This window comes from Salvelinus namaycush, chromosome 3 (genome assembly GCF_016432855.1).
Source record: "Salvelinus namaycush isolate Seneca chromosome 3, SaNama_1.0, whole genome shotgun sequence".
NCBI lineage: Eukaryota > Metazoa > Chordata > Actinopteri > Salmoniformes > Salmonidae > Salvelinus > Salvelinus namaycush.
Window position 1 is genome coordinate 72,760,450 of NC_052309.1, and position 12,258 is coordinate 72,772,707.

At 42.6% G+C, this 12,258-nt stretch overlaps 1 protein-coding gene across 2 annotated transcripts in view; it reads left to right on the forward strand.

Moving 5' to 3' along the window:
• Positions 1-2,491: 2,491 nt before the first annotated feature.
• Positions 2,492-12,258, forward strand: part of LOC120037310 (rho GTPase-activating protein 27-like) — a 32,510-nt gene continuing 22,743 nt past the window's right edge. For both annotated transcript variants that reach the window (XM_038983475.1, XM_038983482.1), the window contains exons 1-2: positions 2,492-2,836; positions 9,790-10,857. In XM_038983475.1, coding sequence (XP_038839403.1) covers positions 9,880-10,857 — 978 coding nt within the window. In that variant the 5' untranslated portion in view covers positions 2,492-2,836; positions 9,790-9,879. The remainder of the gene's footprint in view (positions 2,837-9,789; positions 10,858-12,258) is intronic.

The following is a 12,258-nucleotide window of genomic DNA, read 5'->3' on the forward strand; positions in this document are numbered from 1 at the left end:
TAAGGCGCACAATTCATTAGACACTTGCGATCAAAAAGTATATTATGAGAAAAAGCGATATTGCCTGCTTGTCTTTGAAGCCATTTCATGCAAGTATTTTATCTTTGTGATAGGGATGATAATTATAGCAGGTGTTGATAGGAAGAATAAGGATGTGGTCTGTGTGAGGGGGGAAAAGGATAATGGAGTTGGAGGAATAGTCTAACAGTAGGAAAGGAGTGAGGCTGGGGAAGACATCATGTAGGAGGGAGACATGGAGGGAGTGGATGATGTTACCTAAGGAGGGAGGTTTTGGCTAGGGTGAAATAGTGATTCCTCACGAAACCCAGAGAAACCAATATTTTGGTGATTTTCACAAAATGTGATCCATAGAATAGTCCTTCAGAGGAAGGATTGTGGACATATGACACTGGTATCTAAAAGCATAATTGAAAAATAATGAATCAAAGTTGGCATATTTATGTGTTAAATCTAGCAGTTGTGAAACTGTGGAAAAATATACCTGCTCTGTCCTCACTGTGTTTCTTAAAAGTTAGACAGTCCGCTAAACCCAATAAAATCCACAAAAGTTTGCGAACTGTCAAATTTGTGAACTGTGAAAACATTACAGAGAAAAACAATGCTTTGCTTAAACATAATTACAGAACAATCTCCATGATGGAGCTACGCTAACATTAATCAAAACAGACAGTTACTTGCTAGACAGACTAGCTAGCTAGCATCTTGCAGAAAGTTATTGTTTATATAAACATCGGCTCAGTTAATTTTATAAATTTTTTATTTCACCTTTATTTAACCAGGTAGGCAAGTTGAGAACAAGTTCTCATTTACAACTGCGACCTGGCCAGAAAGAATAAATAATAATAATAGTTAATTAATAATAATAATTACAGAAAGAGTAAATACATAGTTGCTAACATACAACAATATTCTGCTTTTACTTAACTAGCTACAAGACTAATGCTTAGCAAGGCATAGAGGAGTTTACAGGGGTGATATTGTTGCAGTTTTTAGAGGAAGCTTGTTTGCTTGATACATTTGTTACTGTTTCGTTCACCTACGTCATCATGGACCACTTTCATGCGATGACAAAAACGGCCACTAGATAGCGCCAATGCTTTCTTCAATAGTAAATAAAAACGTAATGATAGCGGTTCTATGGCGGTTCCAATGGAGCCCTTATGGGTGTGAGTCGTTGGTTGGTATGAATTAATTTCACCCCTGGAAACTACATTTATAATTTTTTAGCTCCATGGTCCATCTGCAAGGTTTCTATTTTTGATGGGCATCCCAGTCATCAAGCCAGAGTTGCTGACTGTGTGTGTATAGGCTCTTGTCCATTAGTCATGTGTCTTACTACACTGCCTAGTCTGATGTCACACAACCATAGCTGCTGGAATTCGTTTGGGACTATTAAAGGCCCGAGTGAGTGCACTACTTTTGTGAAATAATCTATTTTTCTAAAATAAAAACATATTATATATATATATATGTACATAACATTTTTTTTATTGCCCCTACTTCCCCCAGCTATGCACACAATGCAAACTCAGTCAGATGATGCAGAATCATTTTTTGACATGATTTTTGCTGCCTCCCACAGGAAAAATAACTAAGTTGGCTACATTATATGTTCACTTATAACCCAAATCACTTTATTTGGCTCACACACTAAATTAATGTTTCCCCCAGGATAAAATAGGGCATTTAAAAGGGCGTTTCTGTTTTGCCAACTGACACAGAATTTAATTATTATTAACTTATCATTAAAGAACTTATTGGATAGACAAAATCTGTTGTTTAATGCTTTTTAGCCCTCACTCTACAACTTCATAAAGACAACTAACTCCCTTTTGTCTACATCCTAAAATCATTTTGACCAAATCAACTTTGCCATTTTTCAATCATTTAAATGCTGTTGTCGAATAATAGCTCATTGCAGCCAGTCATATGGCTTCCTCTATCTATTCATCAGAATCTTTCAAAGACCTGTGAATGAGAGACTAGCTGCCCTCATAATGCCCACACATAGACCCCAACCTAGTGCTCTCTCTCTCTCTCTCTCTCTCTCTCTCTCTCTCTCTCTCTCTCTCTCTCAATTAAATTACATTTCAATTCAATTTAAGGGCTTTATTGGTATGGGACACATATGTTAACATTGCCAAAGCAAGTGAAGTAGATAATAAACAAAAATGAAATAAACAATACAAATTAACAGTAAACCTTACACTCACAGAAGTTCCAAAAGAATAAAGAAATTTCAAATGTTATATTATGTCTATATACAGTGTGTAACAATGTGCAAATAGTTAAAGTGCAAAAGGGAAAATAAATAAACATAAATATGGGTTGTATTTACAATGGTGTTTGTTCTCTCTCTCTCTCTGTCTCACTCTTTCTTCCTGTCGCTCTGCCTCTCACTTCTCTGAAGCGGGGATGTGCGCGCTAGAACAGGAAATGAATGCAGACAGAAGAAGCAGGCAAGCTGCGACCGGCACACACGCAAAGAGCACTCTCCCTCCCTCACACACATACACACACACACACACACACACACACACACATACACACATTCTCTCTCTCACACACACACTGCCCAGAGCTCCTCCAACCAGAGCTGGAACCTTTCAGCCCCAGGTGAAAAGACAGAAAGCGGAGGAGGGGAGTGGAGGCTGGCCAGAGGAAGAAGAAGGAGAGGGCAGGGGGGGATCAGTGAGAAGAAAAGAGTGAAAAACAGAACAGAGCAACCTGTTAGTGAGATCTGGGACTCTGCTGAAGAAACCGTGGGAGCTGGGAACACAGGCTATAGGATGGTTTTGCTGTCCTCTTGCTCCAGGTACATTTTCTGCAAAAATCTTTTAATAGACTTATTTATGTGGTGATTGTTGTACCTTATCACACCTTGTTACTCAGAAGTGTATGCTTTTTTTGTTTTTTTGTTGCCATGGCAGAAATGTTGTTTGAGGGTTCTGTTGGGAAGTGGGACCTTTTTTTAACAAGCCAGGGGCGAGGGCTCTTATTCAAATGTATGAAAACAACACATGTTTAACGCTAGATGCCCAGTGTGTGACTGCTGTTTGGCTGTTGTTGTCTGTGTTTGACCAATCACATACTTAGTGAAAGGGTGAAAGTTCACCATGGATGTTGTTGTGATTCTGTCACATGCGAATCACTCAGGAAAATTACGATTGTGTCACATGTTGATCTCTGAGAATGATCTTGTGGTGTTTGGTCAACACCCCAGTGGTCATGATTCATATACATATCTAAACCTTCACCTTCAGGTTAAATCTTTCATCGCTTTCTGTGGCTAATCTCAGCATTTGATTTTATGACAGCCATAAATTCAGAGATAGTATGGGTGTCCCTTTATATTCCTCTCTTTCTCTGTTTTGAGTGTGTTGTTGAGTGCGTTGTTGGGTGTGTTTACAGGACAGGAACATATTGAGTGTATGTGTCCCTGGAGCGCTCACACTACATTCCTGCCCCTGCCTGGTTGGGGTGGGTGTGGATGGAAAGAGGGTAGTGCCGCGGGCTCGGTTATAAACATATAGGTGTAGGATCTTAATTAGATCCCTTTTTTGTTGCTGAGAGTGTTCCTGCACCGCAGGAAATGCAGATGAGCTTTACATACATCCACTGAAAACACACACTCTCACATAAGGTTGTTTTAACAGTATTAGACTTTTCATGTAGCCTACTTTTGGCCAGCTAATACCATAACCACCGATCAAGCAACATTATGGACTAAACTTTCAAGTCCTGTTGCTACAGGATTAATTTGCTGCGACAATATAGATCCTACATCTGTACAGGACACATTCCAGCAAGTCCACCCTCCCTCCTATTGAGACACTTCTGTGTCCCACAAACCAACATCACCTTGTTCAGGTGTTTTGGTTAATTTTTGAATGGCAGAAATGAACCATTGGTTCATATTGGTTATGTGACTACTTTTCTTTATTTAACTAGGCAAGTCAGTTAAGAACAAATTCTTATTTACAATGACAGCCTAGGAACAGTGGGTTAACTGCCTTGTTCAGGGGCAGAACGACAATTTGTTTTACCTTGTCAGCTCAGGGATTCGATCTAGCAACCATTCGGTTACTGGCCCACCGCTCTACCCACTCAGCTACCCATTTAATGTGGTTGCATTAACCACCATCACTGCTTTTCTCTTGAATCTTTAAAGCTCTAAGATTATGTGCCATTGTTCTGCCTTGAGCTCTGCATAGCCTTATTTGAAAGGTTAACAAAATTAGAGAATAGAGAGCAGTGCTAAATTTGGAGCAAGGTTTAGTGTCGAGGCCTGGGAGTGTGGAGCGCCACAGTTCAGAGGTGTCCCATATTTGCAGGGGTAAGCTAAGCAGTGCAGCCTTACTCTTTTCCATCCTAGACATCCGGCCAGGAACCAGAGACACTGAGCGAGGTCAAAGGGAGCCCAACCAGAGGAAAAAGAGAGGTTTCCGTATTTAAACACAGGCTGAATGGGATCTGCCTCCTCCAATTGTTCTCCCTTTTCATCAGCCTTTTTGAGTTGGAGGGTGTTCCTCAACAGCGTAGATACCAACCCAGCAAGGATGTTCGTTGAGTGTTAGATACTGTATTTGTTATTTTGAGCCAATGTTAAGACATTAATGCTACAACAGACACTTTCTGAACACAAAAAGTCTACAATCACACTTGATAAAGTTATGAAAACATTGTGCATTGTAAGAAATAAATGCATGTGTGTGATTGAAATGGTACAGTGAAAGGCAAGAACAATGTACAGAATCTGTTCTGAAAACATTTTATAAACATTTTGGGAACGTTTTGAGACCCAGAAAAAGTTTGCTGGGACGGGCACTCTTTTCTGACTTGCACTGACATGATGAATCACTGCATTGAGCATATCGATCATTCTTCTCCCTTTCTGTTCTTTCCCAGAGGGAGGGAGTCACTGAAATGTTATTAAGTCGTCAAACAGGTTACTTTTCTCTACTAGAAGCGCCCTAGTTCAATCCTATGAAACTCTGAATTTTCACAAAGCCCTATTTGTTATGTCATGTTACGAGATATGGATACATGAGCAGTGAGCTTGGCACTGAGAGTTTGTGTGGCTTTATCTCTGGAGCCGGGCTAGGCGCTCCCTTCTTGGGTTTCTGTTCCTTTGGTAAACCACAGGATTGCCATTCCGTTGGGCCAACTCCCTCCCTCTGTTCAGTGTAGAAGCAGTGGTTGGGCTGTTCCGCTCTCTCCGTCTCCACCCTCTGCTCTCTCAGGCTGTGGTGGTTCTGACCTCTGCAGAGGACCCACTCTGCTATTCAGGCATGCTGGAGCAGGTTGTCAGTGATATAGGGAGGATGGCTCGGCTGCTACAGATGTAGGTCTGACTCTGAACAGATAATCCACAAAACATCCCCAAGGCCTAAAAATGACTATGGAATGGTGTAGGTTATTCAATTGAAATGCACTGCCTTGCACTGGAGTCCCATCTAATATGTCATCCAGTCTGTTAACCAGTTTTGTTGTTAGGTTGGAGTGAATGATGGGAGTGGCTTCCAGGTTCCATGCAGAGGTGGAGCTGGAAGGGGCCAGTGTTTACAGTGTAAACAAAGTAGAGAGGGATAAAGGGAATAGCTGGCCAATGATTTTTTTCTCTTTTCCCCTTCTCTATCTTTCTCCTCTCTCTCTTTATCTCTAAACCCTCTTTCTCTCATTTTCTCTTTCTCTAAATTCTCTCTCATCTCTCTTTCATCCCACTGCAGCGACAGACACAGAAAGGATATATCACATGACTAGTCCTGCCTTGTCCCCTCTCCCTCCCCAGAGTTATTTTTGATTGTCAGTCCTTCGTCACTGGTTAATTACCTGAGCAGTGAGCACATCTGATCACGTAGCAGAATCAGGTTAGACCAGAAATACAAGCCAGACACATTGTAGCATTGGCAGACGTGCTCCGTGGGCTGTTCTACTGGTCTATGGGAATTGCTCAAGCTGCACTGTGTTATTCTAAGAGAATATTGGTGCATAAGACAAATCTATTGAGATGAGACACCTGTACAAGAACATGCTGTATGCTATGTAGTGTTAAAATACACTGTCACTGTGTTTGACTACTGGTATTTGGGCCTGCACACAATGGCAAGCAGTATGCAGAGTATCAGTCATTAGTAATAATGAAGAAAGCCGTTCAATCTACCTGCAATTGAGAATACTGATATAAAAACATAGAACAAGCATACAAATGCAATGTATTTTAATTTTCAGTGTTGAAATAGGCAAAAACCACCCTTTCCCTTAGGTTAAATAGAGTTGTGTTTCCTTGAGTGGTAGACAGTGTGTGGTTTAGCGCTGTGGTATGAGATAAGAGAGACATATATGTGTGTGGGTGTGTGTCTGTGTGATATTCTCAAAATGTGAGAGAAAGAGGGTTCACTTGGTTTCTATGACAACATGTTTTGACTGGTCTAAATTGGCATTGAGGAGAGAGGTCAACTTGTTCTCACTTTGACACATCACGGTAAGCTACTCTTAAACAAGACCAAAACAGGCTATGATGTCAAAATGGATATGGAATTTTTCTATTGTGTGTGAGGTCTGTTTATGGACATGTGTGGGCGTGCATTGTATGTGCATGCATGTGACCTTTCAGCTGATCTAAGGTCAGTTTTGACCCCTAAGGATTACAGTTAGTACAAGGGTATTAGTGTAGGGTATGCTGCTCCCAGATCTGTGATGAGGAACGATTTCCATCGCAAGCACATCCTGTTTCATGATGTCTGGCCCGCCACGGATTGGTCGGTGTTATGATATATTTTGTCATGTTGCTGAGAACGACACTACTTTTTCCTGCTTCTCTCTTTGTGTACGCCCCATCCCAGCCAGCCCAAAGAGAGGATGGAACTACCACTAAACTGTCACACTCGCAAATCAAGCAATGCAGATATTCATTAAAATCCTGAAAATAAGGGTTAGCCAAATGATTGACTGGGACAAACAAACACGCAGAGGAGAGGCGAGACAGAAGGTATTTATAGGATGTTTAAAGCTTAGGAAAGGCTTCCGGTGCTGTGATTTTTCACCAGTCAGGGAAAATCTGTAATATTTACAATGACCATGAAAAACACCATGAAAATATCATCCTCTACCAAATTACATTATACTCTACCAAACTAGTTAGTCAGTGCAACAAGAGGTGACTACGCTTGTGTGATGAGTAACCTTGCCAGAGACCTGAATACTTGCATTGGCTCCCCAAGATAATACCTAGGGTTTAGCTTAACAGGCTAACACACAGGTGTCAAACTCATTCCACGGGGGGCCGAGTGTCTGCGGGTTTTCGCTCCTCCCTTGTACTTGATTGATGAATTAACATCACTAATTAGTTAGGAACTCCCCACACCTGGTTGTCTAGGGCTTTATTGAAAGGAAAAACCAAAAACCTGCAGACACTAGGCCCTCCGTGGAATGAGTTTGACACCCCTGGGCTAACACAATCTGGTGACATGCATAGTCAGAAAAATCATTTAGGAAAGCTAAAAGGGAACATATGACATGTTCTGCTTTTTTCATGACATAACACTTGTCCATTTTAGGGCTTGAAACAGTACATTTTAAGCCCTAAAATGGACATGCATATCAACCAAATCAAATTCATTCCAATCAACTTCCTGAAAGGACTTATATGAAACTTCTAAATGGAGAACAGCATTATCATGACATGTCATTTCCACATTTGCTGGATTGACAGATGTCCAGATGTGTCACAAGCAGTGATCTATGTGCTGTCATGATATAGAGCTATAGGGGGTTGACTATTATATCTACTGGTAGTGTGTGTGTGACCACTTGGCAGCTGGGTAATCTTTGAAGTTAAACAGTATCTGTTGACAATGGGCGTGGGTCGTGGCCATCGAGAGATCTGCCGTGTTTGCTGAACACATATTTTGTAGTGTTGGTGCTTCAACTGGAATGACCTAATGTACACATTCCCATGTACATATATACTTATATACTACCATTTGATAGTGACAAGATCATGTGTACTGCAATATGTATATGTATATTTAAAAACATGAAGATGTACAGTTGAAGTCGGATGTTTACATACACTTAGGTTGGAGTCATTAAAACTAGTTTTTCACCCACTCCACAAATTTCTTGTTAACAAACTATAGTGTTGGCAAGTCGGTTAGGACATCTACTTTGTGCATGACACAAGTCATTTTTCCAACAATTGTTTACAGACAGATTATTTCCCTTATAATTCACTCTATCACAATTCCAGTGGGTCAGAAGTTTACATACACTAAGTTGACTGTGCCTTTAAACAGCTTGGAAAATTATGTCATGGCTTTAGAAACTTCTGATAGGCAAATCGACATAATTTGAGTCAGTTGGAGGTGTACCTGTGGATGTATTTCATGGCCTACCTTCAAACTCAGGGCCTCTTTGCTTGACATCATGGGAAATCAAAATAAATCAGCCAAAAATTGTAGACCTTCACAAGTCTGGTTCATCCTTGGGAGAAATTTCCAAACGCCTGAAGGTACCACGTTCATCTGTACAAACAAAGGTACGCAGGTATAAACACTACGAGACCACGCAGCCATCATACCGCTCAGGAAGGAGACGCGTTTTGTCTCCTAGAGATGAACGTACTTTGGTGCGAAAAGTGCAAATCAATCCCAAAACAACAGCAAAGGACCTTGTGACGATGCTGGCGGAAACAGGTACAAAAGTGTCTATATTCACAGTAAAACGAGTGCTATATCAACATAACCTGAAAGGCTGCTCAGCAAGGAAGAAGCCACTGCTCCAAAACTGCCATAAAAAAAGCTAGACTACGGTTTGCAACTGCACATGGGGACAAATATCGTACTTTTTGGAGAAATGTCCTCTGGTCTGATGAAACAAAAATAGAACTGTTTGGCCATAATGACCATCGTTATGTTTGGAGGAAAAAGGGGGAGGCTTGCAAGCTGAAGAACATCCCAACAGTGAAGCACGGGGGTGGCAGCATCATGTTGTGGGGGTGCTTTGCTGCAAGAGGGACTGGTGCACTTCACCAAATAGATGGCATCATGAGGCGGGAAAATTATGTGGATATATTGAAGCAATATCTCAAGACATCAGTCAGGAAGTTAAAGCTTGGTCGCATATGGGTCTTCCAAATGGACAATGACCCCAAGAATACTTCCAAAGCCGTGGCAAAATGGCTTAAGGACAAGAAAGTCAAGATATTGGAGTGGCCATCACAAAGCCCTGACCTCAATCCAATAGAATATTTGTGGGCAGAACTGAAAAAGCGTGTGCGAGCAAGGAGGCATGCAAACCTGACTCAGTTACACCAGCTCTGTCAGGAGGAATGGGCCAAAATTCACCCAACTTATTGTGGGTAGCTTGTGGAAGGCTACCCAAAACGTTTGACCCAAGATAAACAATTTAAAGGCAATGCTACCAAATACTAATTGAGTGTATGTAAACTTCTGACCCACTGGGAATGTGATGAAAGCAATAAAAGCTGAAATAAATCATTCTCTCTACTATTATTCTGACATTTCACATTCTTAAAATAAAGTGGTGATCCTAACTGACCTAAGACAGGGAATTTTTACTAGGATTAAATGTCAGGAATTGTGAAAAACTGAGTTTAAATGTTTTTGGCTAAGGTGTATGTCAACTTTCGACTTCAACTGTATATGTATAGAACATACTGTATATTTACAAGAACAGTAAGGTAATGCAATACCTTTGAAAAGTATGAGTAATGTAACAATTTTTATATTTTTTTGTTCCCTTTAGGAGGGCTGTAGTGGAGCCTTGACCGTCCTTGGGGAAAGGGAGGGGGTGGGTGGCCACAACAGACACTGCCACGGCCACCACGCTGCCACAATGTCCTCCTTGGTGTGCAACATGGGGCTGGTGCTGGTAGAGTTTGAGTACGAGTACACGGGCCGCGACGGGGGCCTGGTGTCCATCAAGCCCAACGAACGATACATCCTGCTGGCCAAGACCAACGACCACTGGTGGCACGTGAGGAAGAACGAGCAAGCAAGGCCCTTCTATATACCTGCTAAATACGTCAAGGAGCTCCCCGCAGAGTTCCCATCCCCGCTGGACTTTGCTGACCCACCCAGTCCCGATTTGGTCCCGGTTCCTGCGCCGGTGCCAGTGCCAGTCCCAAAGCACTCCGTACCAGACCGGGCAGAAACGAGGGCAGGAGATGAGGTGACTATCCGTCTCCGCTCCCCGAAGAGACATCAGAAGACTGAGCACCGCATGTCCACATTTGGCGTACCCTTAGAATTCCACGACCCGTCTCCCGGGGCATTGAAGCGCAGTGGACTGAACGACTCTCTGCCGGGCCTTCACTCCAACGTTGCCCTTGAGGTTCCCTTAACAGTGCCCTCGCCTCAAGCCAACAGTAGTGCCAAACACAAGAAGCAATTAAGCCTGAGTTCCGGTGTGCTCTTCGGCTACTCCCTGTCGGTGGAGGAGCCTCTCTCCCTGAACCCCCGAGCCCCCAGCTTCAGCCCAGCTGACCCCCTCCAACGGCCCTCCCAGGCCGTCCCAGTGGAGAGGCCCATCATTCCTGATGCCGAGGTCACCGGTGACGGGATTCCCCATCAGGAACCTCTGAAAGAGCCGGAATGTCCTCTGGAGCTGGAGGAGGGAGAAAATGAGAAATCTAGTGTGGAGGCTGAGGATGAATCAAAGGAGGACTCTGAGAATATTTATGAATCCATATTGGACCTGAAGCTGGATGAGTCCCCTATAATAGTGGAGAAGGCCCCGACAGTGAGTCCTGCTGCTGTGGCTGAACCTACACCTGTTATCGCTCTCACTTCTCCATCTCCAACACAGACACAGGTAAAAGTATTATCTGTAAAGTGTTTGTAAGTAGTGACCCTGCAGTGCGACTTGCCTATTTGATCGCATTGGGGCCACAGTCTTTCCCTCACGCTATGTATGTGCCTATGAAGGGATGACTGTTGATTAAAGGTGAAGCACTTCATTACATGGGGCCTTTACGGGGCCTTTTACAGTTAATAGAGTAATAGTATCCCATGAAGTTTAATATCTGGGAGGCCCTTCCACAGGAAGTGGCTAGCTATTATAGGATACATGTTGGATTAGTCTGTATGGTAAAATGCAGCTGTTTTATGAATACATTGTTTAGAAGAGATCATGTTTTTATATTGCGAGGCTCTAACGGTCAAACATGAAAATGAACAATATGACCTCCTTTTGTGACAAATACTCCGTACCATCTGTCTCAAGGAAGTAAGAATGGGAGGAAGGGTGGGGGAGTTGTCCATCGAGCTATACAGCAAGGCAGGCAGATAAACAGACACTCATTGGCTTTGTACATAGCAATTACAAATACCAAGCAAATAGTTGGAATTGCATATCAAGTCAGACAGTTAACACAGTGGGCAGGGTGCAGAAGAACCTGTTCACAGATGGTGGACATTTTCTTTCCTCCATTGCTTAAGATACCACAGGGAGGCACTGTCTGCAACTAAATGTTGTTGAGGAAATCAAGGTAGTTCCAGGCAACATCCACATATTCAGCTTCTACCCCCAAGCCATAAGACTGCTAAATTGTTTGCTAAATAGTTAACCAAATAGCTACCCGGACTATCCGCATTGACCCTTTTTGCACAAACCTTTTGGCTCATCACATGCGCTGCTACTACAGTTTTTATCGGGCATAATATTCCTAGTTATATGTACACACAGTACATGATCAAAAGTATGTGGTAACTCATTGGAAAATTATGGGCAATAATATGTGGTTGGTCCCCCCTTTGCTGCTATAACAGCTTCCACTCTTCTGGGAACGCTTTCCACTAGATGATGATGGAATATTGCTGCAGGGACTTGCTTCCATTCAGCCGCAAGAGCATTAGTGAGGTCGGGCACTGATTAGTCCTGGCTCGCAGTTAGTGTTCCAATACATCCCAAAGGTGTTTGATGGGGTTGAGGTCAGGGCTCTGTGTAGGCCAGTCAAGTTCTTCCACACCGATCTCGACAAACCATTTCTGTATGGACCTCGCTTTGTACACGGGGGCATTTTCATGCTGAAACAGGAAAGGGCCTCCCCTGAACTGTTGCCACAAAGTTGGAAGCACAGAATCATCTAGAATGTCATTGAATGCTGTATCGTTAAGATTTCCCTTCACTGGAGCTAAAGGGCCTAGCCCAAACCATGGAGCTAAGGGGCATAGCCCCAGACCATTATTCCTTTTCCACCAAACTTTACAGTTG